The sequence below is a fragment of the Telopea speciosissima genome, chromosome 1 (assembly GCF_018873765.1).
Source record: "Telopea speciosissima isolate NSW1024214 ecotype Mountain lineage chromosome 1, Tspe_v1, whole genome shotgun sequence".
Taxonomy (NCBI): Eukaryota; Viridiplantae; Streptophyta; class Magnoliopsida; order Proteales; family Proteaceae; genus Telopea; species Telopea speciosissima.
The window spans coordinates 35,481,980-35,498,282 of NC_057916.1; the positions used below are offsets into that span (position 1 = coordinate 35,481,980).

The 16,303-nt window shown below is 39.9% G+C and overlaps 1 protein-coding gene across 1 annotated transcript in view; it reads left to right on the forward strand.

Moving 5' to 3' along the window:
• Positions 1-16,303, forward strand: part of LOC122656773 (cleavage stimulating factor 64-like) — a 36,559-nt gene that overhangs the window by 2,372 nt on the left and 17,884 nt on the right. Inside the window, exons 2-4 of the mRNA XM_043851426.1 lie at positions 19-23; positions 13,301-13,380; positions 13,523-13,600. Of these exons, the coding sequence (XP_043707361.1) occupies positions 13,306-13,380; positions 13,523-13,600 (153 nt within the window). The 5' untranslated portion in view covers positions 19-23; positions 13,301-13,305. The remainder of the gene's footprint in view (positions 1-18; positions 24-13,300; positions 13,381-13,522; positions 13,601-16,303) is intronic.

Consider the following 16,303-nt stretch of genomic DNA (forward strand, 5'->3'; position numbering starts at 1 on the left):
ACACTTTGGATCGTCTAGCCACAGTGGCAACTATGATAATATAAGCATACTTGTCCCTGACAGTGCGTATAGCCGTATACTTTTTTTTCCCTTTAAATTATTACCTTGGTTCCCCAGAAATGCAAAGTTTTCTTATGAAAAACACTGGAAAGAGGTTTACATTGATACTCACATTTCACATTTAGTTCTTCATCTGAAAACTCAGTCGAAATTTGAGAAGATTCTAAGCCTCCAAAGATGGCCTCGTGACAATCTCTCATTTTACAATTATAATATTTCTTTAGGGAGAATGTTTTCTGTGCCGCAGCGCAGCCTGTGCCCAGGCACATGGGCAACCTGTGCAGGGGGCAGGGTGGTCATTACGTCCACTCCCATGTTCCTGGGTGCAGGCTACGCTGTGTCACAGAGAACAGCACCCCATTTCTTTAAATCAATGTAGCGATCCTTTCTCTTTTTGAGAAAAGATGATTTTCATGAAATATTAGTTTAGTTATTTTCCATTGACATCACATCGTGAAATTTCTCTTTCTAACAAATCTTCTCCTTCCCCCTAATTTTCTCTTGAACTGTCAACGTATCTTCCTTAATCGGACAACTAATATATTTTTTACATTAAAATCAATGGTTTAAAATGTTAAAACATGACGGCTGAATCATATCCTTTCAATTTAAATATTTTAGAAGTTTTAAATGATAAAATTTAAATTAACTATACTCTCATGTTTGTTATTTAAATTGTAAATAAACGACTATGATCCATATCAAAAGTTTATACAAGCGAAAACATGATGATTATTGTATCATTCATTTTTTTTAAAAAAAAAATCTTCCAATTGGAATCTTGCAAAATATGTTGAAACTCGGGTCACTAACCGTTTTTCCTTCCTCAAACATGAGAATTCATGCATAATTTACCTTTTTTGGTGAAGATTATATGGATGGTATTGTTTGTAGAATATCTATGTTACCACCGTGCCCAAACCCGTACTATTTTGAGCTTGTGTGTAGACGTGGTTGTTGTGTACGCTGGTGACTTATGGATTATTACAGTCAAGCCAACACACAAGATCCTTAACCGAGTGACGAGTGAGACTGTGGAAGAAAAGTTCATTGATAGGAAGTTGGGGAGGTTTGTTGATGGTGACAAGTTTATTAACTGCCCTCTGTGCACCTGCCAAGGATGTGAAGGTATCCGTAGGAGGAGAGCCTCGACTCCACTCCCGGAGTGATTGATGGTATGTGTCTAAAACATGTTGCATTTACCTTACAATGCATGTAGGTATAGTGCCACCAGTGTACTTAAAACCCCATTCGAAGCCCCTTGTATTTGACCTTGGACAGCAAGCATGTTAGACCTCAAAAGTGTTGTCAATACAACTGAGGTCGATCAAGCGGTCAGTATGTGTGGATCTTGTGTCCCTGTGAAGTGTGGATGTTCACTATAGTGGTCACACCCTTGTGATGCTAGATGGTGGACCCACTAACCCAAACATTGGGTTTGAAGTGATTTAAGATGGGGATATAGCCTGCATGCCAAAGAGGCTTTAGTAACCTTAAGTCTATAAATAGACTTGAGCTCTCAAAGGCTTATTTCACATCTCCTAAAGCCAAAAACGTGGGAAGAGAAGAAAAAAGAGGAGAAGATGGGACCTAGGAGCATTTCCTTGGAATCTAAGCTCAACCCTAAGGCAAACCTACATACCTTGCATGCCCTTTCTCCATTTCATTGAAGTTTTGACCCAATGCTTGGGATTCTCTCTTGGGCTTGGAGATTTGGACCTAGGGCTACCTTTGTGGCCATCCCTTTGTGCTTCTTTAGGAGTTTTACACTTCTATGCACAGCTCCCACCCAAACCAAGCAAGCTCATTGGCCATTGATGAGAATGACTCATGCTTGGCATACTAGACCTTGCCCAACGGTTTTTTCATGCTTCCAAGCATTTGAAGTGAACCCTTGATGTTTTTATATCCCTTTGGTTGTGGGATTTATGCTCTCCACCTTCCCTTTGATTTCAAATGGGAACTTAGACCTAAATCTAGGGTTTCCAAGTTGGGAACTATGGTGGGATCACCCCATGAAATGGGGGTGTTTATTGGGACTTTTATGCTCAATTAGGTGTGAGTGTGATGTATATTAGACCCCTTGAAGCCCCCTTCAACCTAGACCAAAGATTGACCAAGGCCAACTGAACACAACTTCGGATGTCTGACCGGTCGATCAAGCGGTCAATCAGGGAGGACTGACCGCAGGATCGACCTGAGGCCTTACGTGAGCTTCTACAGGGCTGATTGATCAGTTAGTGTAACCGACCGCACGATCAGCCGCAAGTGTTTGTGAGCTTCTCCAAGTTGGGGATCTTTTAACCACTTTGTATAACTTGATTAATTAACCTTCCACATACGAATTAGGTCTTAAACATTGTCCCCATGAGGTCGAATCGAAGCTACACACTCGAGTGCATTGAATAGCCGAAGGTGAGTGATGTGGGATATGGGATCTGAGAGCCGAAGGGTTTGTAAGACTTGTGATTGTAATATCATAAAGTAGGGCATATGCATATAGATTAGGCATTGGAAACGGGTTATGGTGTGGCCGATAGGAAATCTGGTACCATAGTCGACGTATTCATTGTGATTGTATTATAATTGCTACACTAGAAATGACTATTGCATTAGGATTGGAAACGGATTGCGGTGTGACCTATAGATAGTCGGTACCGTATTCATCATACTAAATGTATGTGTGTGTTTACACTAGAGGAGACAGGTGGATAGTGTGGCCAATGGGAAATCCAACACTATGATCTCGATCTCTGGTATATGCGTACGCATGCACCACTGTTCATGTAGATGCATGCAGGTTAGGATGAAACATGACCTAGTACTATAACCCCTTGCCGACAGGGGGTTAGGTGTCGGACAACCCACGAGGTAGGCCCGATGATGATTAGTCGGGGTACTCCTTCCATGGTACGATGAGAGTTCTTCCGAAAGTAGAATGAGTTCAAGTATCCGACCATATTTTCGAAACTGAACGCTAGGACGGGGTTGTTTGGGGTTTGCTGATCAATTGTGTAAGTCCGGATCGGTAGGCTTCTTATCGCAACTAGGGTTTGATATCATTGGACTCCTCCATTTTCTGGACCAAAATTACTGCCTAATGTGTTGTAGTAGTACTTTACCTGGACTTAAAATTTGTTGTTTAGGTGGATAATAAAAATGAACTCATTCATGCATCATGTAATTGCATTCATAGACTATGTGCTTGTGCTTGCAAGTTCAGACTCCTCATTGGGCTTAGTGAAGCTCATACCACATGGTTCCCCCTTTTTAGATTGCTATGCAGGTGTACCTGTGCTGGGTAACATTGATGAGACTCCTTCTGCGGTGGATCCTAATGAGGATTGGTGGGTACTAGACTCCGATGGACACGAGGTTGGATGCGCGTGTGATGATTGTGTTCACGAGGCATACTGTTGAGGGCTTGGCCTTGATTTTGATACATTGATGTTTATACATTTTTTCCATTGATGTATATTTTTAAAATACTGTAATCATGTCATGTCTTGAAACTTAGATGTAAACATTGGATAATCGACACACAGTTACTTTATATGATACAACTTGTTAGATTATATATTACTGATTTTACAGCTATATTCTAGCTTCCGCTGCTCTGATTCCAATTATGTGATTTAGGAATATGAGTATTAGCTACTGCATCTGCGATCCTGGTGGATTGGTAGGGTATAGGTGTACATCTTAGTCACATTGCCTAGTAACAGGGAGTGGGGTGTGACACTATGGGTGACCCACCTGGTTTTACTATGTGGATCGGTGATGTTGCAATTATGACCATTGGTTAGGTAGAGAATGATTATGATTGGCCACTTGTCAATAGTCTAAGCACGATCATGTAAGCTTTTTGTAGTCTTGGATTCTTGAAAGCTTTATTTTGCCACTTGGCTTATGGGAAAATCTTCTTGTATCTTGTAACCAAACTCGGTGAAAAAGAAGTTGTAACCTAATATATATTTTTTTCTTGAAAAAATCTTATTATAACCAAAATTGGTGAAAAAGAAGTTGTTACCTTGCAATTTTCTCCATGTAAGGGTGGCTTTAATTGGTAAGAAAAGAAAAAAGACACTTGTATAACAACAACTGCCTAACATAGTTGGTGAGCTGTGGTGTGTTTCATGCCCATGCTCACCAGGAGGTTTCAAGTTCGAGCCTCCAAGCTGTTACCTCCCCCCCCCCCAATCCCCCTTAGTAGTAATAATAATATTATATGAGCTCCCTTCCCCCCCCCCCAAAAAAAAAGACAATTGTTTCATTATTACTTCTTTGATTTTTTTTTGTTTTTTATCCATTTTTTTTTTTTTTGGGCTAAAACCACACACTAACGGTATAAAATTGTTACTTCACATGTCAACTTGAAAAAAATATAAGAAATCAAAGGTTTTGATAGCAACATAATAGTAAAAAAGCAAGAGATCTGCTAGGTCATGTGGCCTTGCATCAGTGTAGGGACCAATGAGAGCACACAAGCCATCAACATGGATGATTTTTTTATTTTTCAGGGGACAGAGTGATAATTTTACATACTCCTGTGTCTGGCGTATGGGGGGCGTGACATGGTAGCTTTCTTTTTTCTAGTCAAATTCTCATTTTATCATTGAGTTAAAGAACTTTGGGGAATAAATCGGACAACTTTTTTTTATTCGAGGGAAATAAATAATAAAAATCCTTTATCATACTGCAGGGTGTGCGGTGCACATCTTGCAGCACAACAGAGACCATGTGTGCCACATGACCTCTGCTGTGCTACAAGATGTGCACCTCACACCCTGCAGTACGACAGAGGATCCAGACTCAAAAATAAATAGGACAATCAATCGAAAAAATAACTGTCTAGGAGTGCGACCTACGCCAACTCTCCCATGAGTCTATCTCGATACACCTCTGCCCCCTTGTATAAGGAGGAGAGAACATGGGAGTGCTGGCGTAGGCCACACTCATGGATATAAAACTACTTTCCCAATCAAAAATACATTTTTTTTTCAAAGGAGAAAAGTTTCCTATGGGGGAATGTACACCTACACCTACACATAAAAGGAGGTGAAATGACCCCCTCCTATGAAAGGCAAAAATCCTGTCCCACATGATGCCCTCTACACACACAGAGGCCACGCTCCCCACGGAGACCTTTTACCCTTTTTTACATTACATTGTCCTAATTCACCTCTTTGGTGACAGCAAGAAGCATTCTTTTATGGAAGTTTGTTGGTTCTCTAATGGAAGTTTAACGTAAAAAAACCTTACAACTAATTAAGACTCAGAGTCGCCATGAGCTGGCCATGCTAGAAGAGTGTGGCAACGTGTTGGCTTCTAATGACTTGATGCTGCTTTTTGCTCCTTTGATATTTTTCTCTAAACTTCTGCTTCTTTTAAACTCGTTACCTACCACCTCTTCTTTTCTTCTCTTCATTTATCTTTTTGTCGGATTAGGTGAGTATTCATTGTCAAGCTGGGACTGGATGAGGGAATAAGCTATCTTGTTGTGAACTCCCTTCTTCTTTGTCGTTGTTCACTACGCTTCTTTGGATTACTTCACTTTTCCCACCCCTGGTTACATTGGTTGGTTTGATTGGTGCTACCTTTTCTATGGGGACACCTCTCTTGCCATTTTTTCTTTTCTTTTTGCTTATTGGGTTTGATCATGTTCACTTGGTCTTGCCATATCTGGTATTGCTTTCTCTTTCCTTCTTCCTTTTTCTTTTACCTTATCCGGTTTGATTCTGTGCTAAGAATCTTGCCACCCCTGCTATTTTTACTGTTTTTATCTTTAAACTCATTTTCCTTTTGCCCTGCTATTATTTTCTTCTGCAGGTTCTATTGTCCCTATGGCTTCACGTGGTCCCCCATGGAGAGAATATGGATCTGGGTTTAGACGACCTTATCGCAGCCAACGAAGGATTGATATGGACTATGGCTGGATTGACAACCGCTCTCGGCCTAGGCTGACCTCAGTTGTGGGGACTGATGATGCAATTTCTCTCCCTCCTGAACTATGTGCTATTTGTCTCAATGGCAAAACTTTAAGTAGTTTTTACAATAAAGAGCACCCGGTTCTGTTTGGTTTCACTGTGGGACTTCCTAAGCCTTCAAAAGATATATTTTGGAATCACTTCTCTAGAATTTGGGAACCGTTAGGGGTCCTTTCACTCACTTGGATTGCGGAGGGGATGCTTATTGTTGAGACCTGTTCCATGGTTGCCCGTGATAATCTACTGAACCTATGCCCTTGGTGGTGTGGTAAAGCACTAATCAACCTTGTCCCCCATGCCTTGGATGATATTTTGTTTGCCTCAGAAAAGGAAGCTGTTCTTGTTTGGGTCTAGGTGAGCCTAATACCTATTGATGCCTTCTCTTATGATACCATCAAACAGGCTGTTTACTGTGTAGGGAAAGTGCTTGAGTTATATCTTAAACATGATCTGGGGCTACCTCTAAATGTGGCTCGAGTTAAAGTTCAGATAAAATGGAGAAGGCCGATTTGTGTACATTCCAAAATACGCAATACACGTGGTGATTTGCTTCCGGTTATGTTAAAATATGAGGCATTTAAAATATATGGTCATTGTGGGAGACTCTGTCATGAAGTTAGCTCGTGCCCTACCATTGCAGGAGTGGCAAGTTCAAGTGCTGGGGACTTTGATCCCAATTCTGGAATGTTTGAGCAGGCCTTGACACCCCCCCTCAAAATGAATTTTACTGGATTTGACAAATTCAATTCACATGATGAGGTTGTTTCTTATCCTTTGGACCCACCGGCTCCTCTTATCACAGAGATCTTTGATGACGGAGATACTGCGGGTGCCTCTACCTCTCACATGGCTGCCCCTGACTCTAGCACCGTGGCACTGGTTGATATGGAATGGGAGCTTTCACTTTTTGACAGTTCACATGATTGGGCATTAGGATTGAATTCTGGTTGTTTTGCTCAGTTGTTCATTGAAGTCCCTTCTGTGGATCCTCTCCCTCTTATTGAAGACACCCCTGCGGAGGAGTTTATTTCAGGTTATCTGGATACACCTACGGAGACACCTGATGTGGATATTGTTTTGCACAGACAGGACCCTCCCCTACCAGCTTTATGTGAACCTGCACCTCTTGACATTGATCCTTCTGTTGGTATTCCTGTGGCTGACAAACCTGCTTCACCCGTTGTCACCAGATCCGAGACCTTTGTGGGGGACCCTATGGATGCCTAACCCTCCAAAAAAAGGAAGTTTGCATATGCAGATCCTCCTTCATCCCTCGCAACCGAGCTCGCATTTTTTAAATCTTCTTTGGAGCATTGCATTTCTACCTCCACTGATCTGGCTTCCTTTCTTGCTATGGCCAAGTTCTGGCTCAATCATATCAGTTTGCAACCCTCTGGGAGGTTCTCGGGCTGTAAGTCTGTGGATAGCACTTCTCTCATCTCAGATCCAGGCGTGGTAGTGAATCCTACCTCACTTAATCCGGTATTCCTCTATAACATCTACGTGGATTTATCTATGTTTTTTACTGTTTTCTTTATCTTAGTTCTGAGCTTTGCTTGGTGCATTTGGGACCTCAATAGGAGAGCCTTACTCTGCTCCTTCAAGCCTTATCGGTGCTTTCACTTTTGTATGTTTGTTAACTTTCTCCTTTGCTCTAATATGTTAGTTTTTTCTTGGAACACTCGTGACCTTAATAGTAAATTCACCCAGAAATGTCTAGGTTTTCATATTTCTAAATTTAAACATGACATCATTTTTTTATGTGAAACTAAATGCACCAATCACTCTCTGTTTAAGCTTAAACCTCCACTTTCCTCCTACAATTTGGTGTGCTTCTCTGGTAGTGTGGGCACTTAATGTAAAAAAGGTGGACTTTGGGTACTCACCACCCCTGAAATTTTAATTTTAGAAAAACTGGTTTTCGATAACTTTTTAGCTATTAAAATTAAGGATGAAGATGATAAAAGTTCTTGGTTATTATGTCTGTATGCTCCACCCCAGTTACATGAGAGAACTTGCTTCTGGAAATCTTTTTCTGAGTTTATCAATCAAGTTGACGGGGCCTATTGTATAATTGGAGATTTTAATGAGGTTCTCAACTGTAGCGAGAAATTGGGGGGTTCCCCCTTCTAGGCCACTGCTACCACCCTCCTACTCAGACATTATCCACTCTCACTCTCTTGATGAAGTTTTCTTGGGTGGTTCTAAGTTTACCTGGTCCAACAAGCAGAAACCACCCCAACTTATCAAAGAATGCCTTGACCGAGCCTTTGCTTCCCCTGACTGGTTCCTACTCTACCCCTTGGCACAAACCTCTAAACTATCACCGCTTGGCTCTGATCATAACCCCATTCTTTTATCAACCTCTGGAAACCGTAAGAGCTATTAAAAACTATTCCACTTCCAGGAGGCCTGGACCCATCACCCTGAATTCACCTAATTTTGTGCTTCGGCCTAGACCTCTACACCTGATGGAAATTTCACATCCAAATTAGCTTCCCTCTCCAACTCCTTGAAAAATATGGAACAGAAATACGTTTGGACATATCAATAACCTCAAAAACACCTTGTTTCTTGAGTACCTTTCCTATTCGAATTCCTCATCCCCCAACCGTGATATCCTTCTAGGAATCGATAGAAAATTGAGCTGGATCTTTGATGCTGAGGAAGCATTTTGGCTTCAGAAATCAAGGCATTTTTATATCCGAGATGGGGATAGAAATACTAAATATTATCACTCTGTTGTCAAGCACAATTTGCATAAGAGAAGAATTAACTTTATTAGGGATGAAGATGGATCTCTGATTAATGACACTTTGCAGATTGCCCTTGTTTTCTCGAACCATCTTAAGACTATCTTCACCACGTCCAATCCCCTTGATGCCAATTTTGTGGAATGTTTATTCCAACCAATTTTTACCCCTGGGGATTCGACCACTCTTTGTACCCCCCTACCCTTGATGAATTAAGGAAGGTGGTATTCTCCTTCGGGCCCTTAAAGGCTCCTGGTATTGATGGGTTTCAAGCTTTCTTTTATAAAAAATATTGGGATCTTATCCACCAAGACTTGCTAAATTTAGCTGTATAGTTTTTTTATTAATGGGTATCTACCACCTGGCATTAATCATACCCTCATCTGTATGATTCCCAAAACTGAAAATGCCTCTGCTGTTGGTGAGTTCAGACCCATTAGTCTATGCAATGTGGCCTATATGATCCTCTCTAAGCTATTAGCCAACAGACTCAAAGGTACCTTACAATCCTTTATCTCACCTTTTCATGCTGCTTTTGTCCCTGGGCGATAGATTACTGATAACATAATTACTGCTCAGGAAAAATTTCATTTCTTTAAAAAAACCAGGGGCAAAATCGGATATGTGGCAATCAAAATCGACATGTCCAAAGCCTATGATAGAGTTGAATGGAGTCTTATTCGATCTATCTTTGATTTTCTGGGTTTTGGTGAGAAGTGGGGAGACTTGATCTGGTCTCTTATTGCTACCCTCTCTTCCTCTATTAAATTGGATGGAAGCCCAAGTTACCATTTTTCTGCCTCTAGGGGAATTCAACAAGGATGTCCCCTGAGTCCCTACCTTTTCCTTGTGGTAATGGAAGTACTTTCTCGACTTTTTTCTACCTACAGGGATCTCAACTTGTTTCGTGGTGTACAAATTTCCAGAATTGCACCTGAGATTTCACATCTTCTATTTGCAGATGATATTTTTATTTTTTGTCGTGCCACTTCTGATGATATTCTAACCATTAAAGCTATTATTGACCTATTTTCTTATCTGTCTGGGCAGGAAATAAATCATCAGAAAAGTGGCATTCATTTTAGTAAAAATGTTCCTAATGAAACTAAGATATCTCTTTGCTCCTCTTTGGGTATAAAGGAAATGTCCGGAGATTTTTTATATTTGGAAACTAACTTGTTTCACTGCAGATCAAAGGTCAAGGAATTAGAAGGCATTGTTACTCGCATGCGGCGAAAACTTTCACTTTGGAAGTCCAATCTTCTTTCTTTTGCGGGCCGTAATGTCTTGATCCAATCTGTTCTGGCATCTACCCCCACCTACCTGATGCAATGTTTTCTTTTTCCCCTCAAAACTTGTAAAGCCATTGATTCTGTATGCCAAAAATTCTGGTTAGGAGGTGTGTTAGGTAATAATAGGAAACTTGCTCTAATTTCATGGGGTAATTTGTGTAAACCAAAATCCTCGGGGGGTCTTGGATTTCGAAAGGCCGAACACCATAACAAAGCCTTTCTAACTAAACTGGGTTGGCGATTGCTGACCGAGCCTTCATCCCAGTGGTCCAGGATTATGAGAGCTAAATATTTCCCCAGGCTGTCATTTTTTTATCCTAAGACTCGGCTAAAGAAGGGTTCCTGGACCTGGAATAGTATCAATTGCATCTCTGCCATGCTTGATAAATTGATTATCAGGAAAATTGGTAATGGTAAATCTAGCTTTTTTTGGACTGAAAAGTGGATACCTTCTGTCCCAGGAAACCTTCTTCATGCATCCTTGACACCTCTAACTCCTAGAAGTTATTTAACCAAGGTTGACAAATTTGTCTTGAATTCTAATTGGAACCACACTCTTTTATCTCATTATTTATTTGCTTCTGTGCCTTCTGATATTCGATTGCTTAATATCTCTACCCTCAATGACAGCTGGTGGTGCGTTAAGTCCAATAATGGTATCTTAACGACTAAACTAGCTGCTAAAGAGATTAATTCTAACTCTGTCGTTTCCAATCCTCTAATCAAATCTTGGTGGAATTTCTTTTGGAAACTCACAATCCACCCAAAGTTTAAAGTTTTTTTTTTGGCGTTTGCTAAATGCAGGACTCCCTCTCAAGGCCACTCTTTTAAAATGGCTCCAGATCGATCCCTCCTGCGCTTTTTGTGGAAATTGTATCAAATCCTCCTGGCATCTTTTTTTATCTTGCGATTGGGTCAAACACATTTGGGCGGCTGGACCTCTAGGGCGGAGAGCTGAACATCTGAAGCATCAAAGCTTGTTGGACCTGTGTATTGCTTTCCTTTACAATCACTCTTTGGGAAGGCAATCTTTAATCTGGTTTTTTAGTGTCTTTATTTTCACTTGTTACTTTATTTGGACCGTAAGAAACCGGGTGGTAAATAACACCACCAGACTTGACCCTCACTGGGTTCTAACTAATGTGCACAAATGGATATCAGATCTAAATTTATCCCCCCACTCAATTTGTCCCCAGTTTGTAACAAATAATCCTCATGAGGATTTCTTATCTCAAAACTCTAACTGTTTCCCTGTTCTCAATTTTCCTGTTTTAATCAGTGCAGGATACTATATTCCTGGACTGAAATTGGCAGGATGGTCCTTTATAATATTACTAGGCGGTCGTCTGATGTTTTTTGCAGCAGGTCACATTACTTCTGCAAACAGTTTGGAACCGGACTTGGTTAGTATTAAAATGGGTATAACTAGTGCCAAGAGCATGGGGTTGTAGATTAAAGAAGTGTGGTGCGCAAACCAACAGGTCACCGATGTTCTTCCATCTCCAACCACACATCCTTGGCCTTAGAAACTGCTAAAAGACCTTATATATATATATATAAAGATAATGCGTCTGACATAAGCTTTGTTTATAAAAATACTAGGTGTATACAACTTGCTGTGAATCTAGCTAAGTATGGTGAATGTCACAGATCTATCTATTACTCTAATGGTTAATATATTTTCTCTGTTTGTCATCCAAAAACAAAAAAAAAGAAGCATTCTTTATCTTTTCTGTCTTTTGCCTTATCATTTTACAATTGTACCCTTATTGGATTCCTCAATGTATTCTAAATGTCTCTATGCTTCTCCGGGCTCTCGTTCTCGACAAGACCCTTTTCAGTTCTCAGCAATCCGCACGAGAGAGCGAAGAAGACGGTGACCGAAACCAGGTCGTGGGTGCTTTACGGTGATTCGTCTCGGATCGGGCCATTCGAGCATCGGTTGAAGCAGAGATACGAGATTCTGTTCGCTGGGTAATCTCTCTCTCTCTCTGCTCTTGTTATTGTGTTGAGTAACAAATTGATTTTTCTGATATTTTCCAATACAACAATGTTAGAAGGTAATAGGTTATCTTCCGTTTTGAATCTGATTTTATATATGAGAGAGGAACTATAATTTCATTTGTGTGCTCTTCCTTTATAAATTCGCTTGTCAACAGACGGAAAATTTAAGATTTCGACGCAAAATTGACCGTTTGGTAGAATTATTGTTATTGTTATTGCACTTCTTACTCAGCAGAAAACCTCTCCCCCCCCCCCCCCCCCCCCAAAAAAAAAAAAATAAAAATAAAAGAAGGAAAACAGGAAACGATGGTACTTATCATGAAGCTTAGCTTTTATTTACTTAACATTCCTGTTTTTGAAATTTCCCCCCATTTCTTGTCAAGGTCAATTTCTCTTTAGTGCATTCTAGGGCAAGAAACAGATTACCTCTACAGCCATTTGTCTTTTTGATTATTGAACAAAAAGTATGTTGTGCTGGTTTCTTGACACTAATATAGTACTAAAGAATTTTAGCCGAGGCTTATTACCTTGACAAAATGGGAGACATGAGGCATATGTGAACCAACTAAACATCCCAAGCCAAACTTGGTCAACTTGACTAAGTTTTCCTTATCCTCTGGTGATGTGACCCTGTGATTGACTCCTGTGTCATCGTTAACTTCCAACCACTATTGTACAAGCCACAGGGTCAAAAATACCCTTCCCCATGCTATTCAAAGGGTTGTGATACTCCATGGTGAGGAGATTCTCTCTAGAGAAGGGTCTCTTTTGGGTCCTTTACTTTAAACTGCTTTATTTTTGTAAGGACCGAGTTTCCCTTCACCGTCTTTCACCATTGGCATCAGTACCGTCAGATTTCCAAATGGGAGGGTAGTTTTGACTTCGTCAATAGGGGGTGGCAGTGTAATGATGACCCAAGAGTCCAATCATGGGGTCACTTCACCTGTGGAGAAGGAATTCTTTCTTCTCTAGGAGTGACGGAAAACTTTTGCCTTTTTGTAATGCTTTGCCTGGGCTTTATGGCCATCTAGTTCAACGTTTAAGTGGGACATATAAGAAGCTTACACCCTAACATTTGGGTGGATTCTGGCTGAAGCTTCGTTTGCTAACGAAGTGGCCCTTAAATGTCCTGCTTTGACATCCGAAGACCAATTTAAGACTTTTTCTTTTTCTTATTTCACTATCACTTGCTCTCGTTGTGTAGAAACAATGGCGGAAACTTTCACATCTAATCTAGCCGGAATGTCAAAGAACCAATTATATGACATCATGTCTCAAATGAAGGTATTGCAATTAAATGCTCTCCTCCTTGTACATTTTATTTTAATCCTCATTATCTTCTTTTGCCTTCCCTTTAAATTTTTTTTCCTTATTATCAACATTTGTCGAATTGTCATTCAGCTCACTGATCTGGATTTCCATGCAGACTCTGATTGAACAGAACCAGCAGCAAGCTAGACAGATACTTGTGGAGAATCCTCTTCTGACTAAAGCCCTTTTCCAGGTTGCTTTCCCCCCCCCCCCTCCCTCCTCCCTAAATCTCTTCTTCCCCTTTTTCATTTAGTGTTTAAAGATTTTCTGTCCCAGCAAGTGTTATTCTGTGTGCTCTTTTTTATACATTAACAGGAATTTGAATTCCTCAGATTCGACTTTTGGTTTGGTTGACTATGGTGCAATCTTCTGGTTGCTTTATGGGACTATGTTTTGGTTGTGTGATCGTGATTCCTGATAAAAGAAGTGATTACTGAAATTTATGATGAACATTGTAATACTTAGCCTAATGCAGACCCAATAAACCTGAACCCTAGCGTTGGATTTAGGATTTATGAAACTGCTGAATAGGGCAGATGACGCTCAAATGAATACTAACAAAAATAGAAAACTTGGGACTTTTTATAAACAGAAATTGGGCAGTAGAATGCTAACAAGAAATTCTGTAAATTTCTAAAATTCAGATTTAGGGTTTCGATAGAGAAATTCTATATCTAAAAGTATATCTGTCAGAAGCAGATTAAACTTGAACCGAGTGCTCCTAGCAATCGGGATCTCTTTGGCTCCCAAGAGGTCCAGCATCCTCAAGAGTCAATTCTGGTAATATATCTGGCAGGTGATAGAAGTATTGAAAAGAAGATTGAACATTACAACAGAGAAGGAGCAGATGGATCTATTGTGTATAGGATTCGAGAGATAGAATGACGCAGGAACAGTTCTTTGGACCGGGCCAAACCTGTTTGAGAGCTCTGACCGAGAAACAGGCCCGAATTGGGATTTGGGGCTATTAAGATATTAGTAGTTTATTTATATGGATTTATCTTGTAATCTTTTGTTTTACTTAGGATAGAATTCCATTACATTTTTAGTTTTAGAGTTTGATTCCATTATAGCTTTAGATTGAGATTAAGACTCTTATATTTTTCTTTATATATGCAAGCAGTGTTACCAATGAACTTAGATTTGATAATGGAATGACATTGATTTTGTTTGAGTGCCTGTGTGACTTGTGCGTGTGCGAACTTCCCCCCTTCTTCCCTTCGATCTCTCCCTCACTCTCCGTGGTTAATTGTTTTTTCCATGCTATTGGATTTCCCCTGTTTGGGTGATGTTTGCATTTTGCAGACCAACTAGGATAGGTCAATCTCTCTGATTGAACCCTTTTCATTATTAGCCTACATTTGGTAAATGTCTGAACAAAGAACGTCCGTTCTTGACTAGAAACGTTCTTTGGCGTTTCTGGTCTGGAACGGCGTTCTGAGACCGAAAATGACCGTTTGGTAACGGTCTCAAGAACGCCGTTCAGAATGAAAACGGTGTTTGGTAAAACCTATTCTTCCCTATTTGATATTAATTCCAATAATGCCATTTCCTTGTCAATTATACCAAAAAAATACTTTTAAAATCCTTTTCTCTTACCAACCTTAGCATAAAATTAAAATATCTCATTAACATAATCAAAGTAAGTATAAGAATATGTCAAATTTCAAAGATGCCATTAAAATTGGGTTCTTGTGTGGATTAGTGGCATAATTGACTATGCTATGAACAGTTGAATTTAAAGGGCCTTGGTGGATTCGAACCACCATTCCCTTGGAACATGCTCATGTTCCAAGTGCTCTACCAATTTGAGCTAAAGACCCATCAAGTAGAGATCCAAAACAGAAATACAACAAAAAAAGACACAGTAGCATGAATCTCTATATGAGGAATGCAATGAACGAAGGTCTAAAACAGAAATACATCAAGAGGTTGAACTAATGCTGTGACATGGTGTGGTTAAGCTTGAATTTAAAAAGGGAGGAAAAACTAATGCTGTAACATAGTGTGGTTCCTCGTGTTATAGATTGAACTTTATGGCCGGCTAGAGATCAGAGACATCATTGAGAAATGCCCTTGCTCTTCAAGCATATTTGGGGTCATTAGTGCCAAAGCAAGAAGAGTTAAAAAGGATTTGTTCATTCTTAGGGGAGAGAAAACTGATTCATTCTCACTAAACAATAAAATTAGAAACGGTGATTGGTAGAAATAAGTTGCCTTTAGGATTTGTTCATTCACATGTGGAAGGCGTAAGACTTAGGAGAGTGCAAGTTTCCAGTAATATATATCTGGATATATAAGGAGGACATAAAAAGCATGAAATTGATTAGATCATATATGCCGCAGTGGTTTTAAACCCAAATACACATTAGATATTTACAACTGTTCAGCAATTAAACATGGACATGCATGCCATACCCAAGATATATATCTCATACGATTATATATAGTGAAGATCCACAAATCTCATACTGTGTTTGGTATGCTAGATTTCTAAGAAAAGAATCTGGATCTACAACATTCAAAAATTCTGAAGCAAGAAAATTAATATAGAAAAGTCGGATTTCAAAAATCCATCAAAGCAATATACCCACGACCCCATTTCACAGAAATAGTTGAGTTAAAGCTTTTTGAGGTGAATAATGGATTTCGTAATTGGTTTCTCTTTTATTTTAAAACCTGATACTGCAGACCCATATGACTGGCCATTATAACCCCTCAAACACATCCAATTCCATCAGCACATGTAGTCTGATCCTTCAGTTATCATCAAATATTCAAATCCCGATCTTGTATTGCACCTAGCAGTAAATGCCACAAAACCCTAGCTAATCAACTCATTTTGAACCTCCAAAACCCAGTTTTTCTACATGAAATCCACCACTGCCTCCTAGCT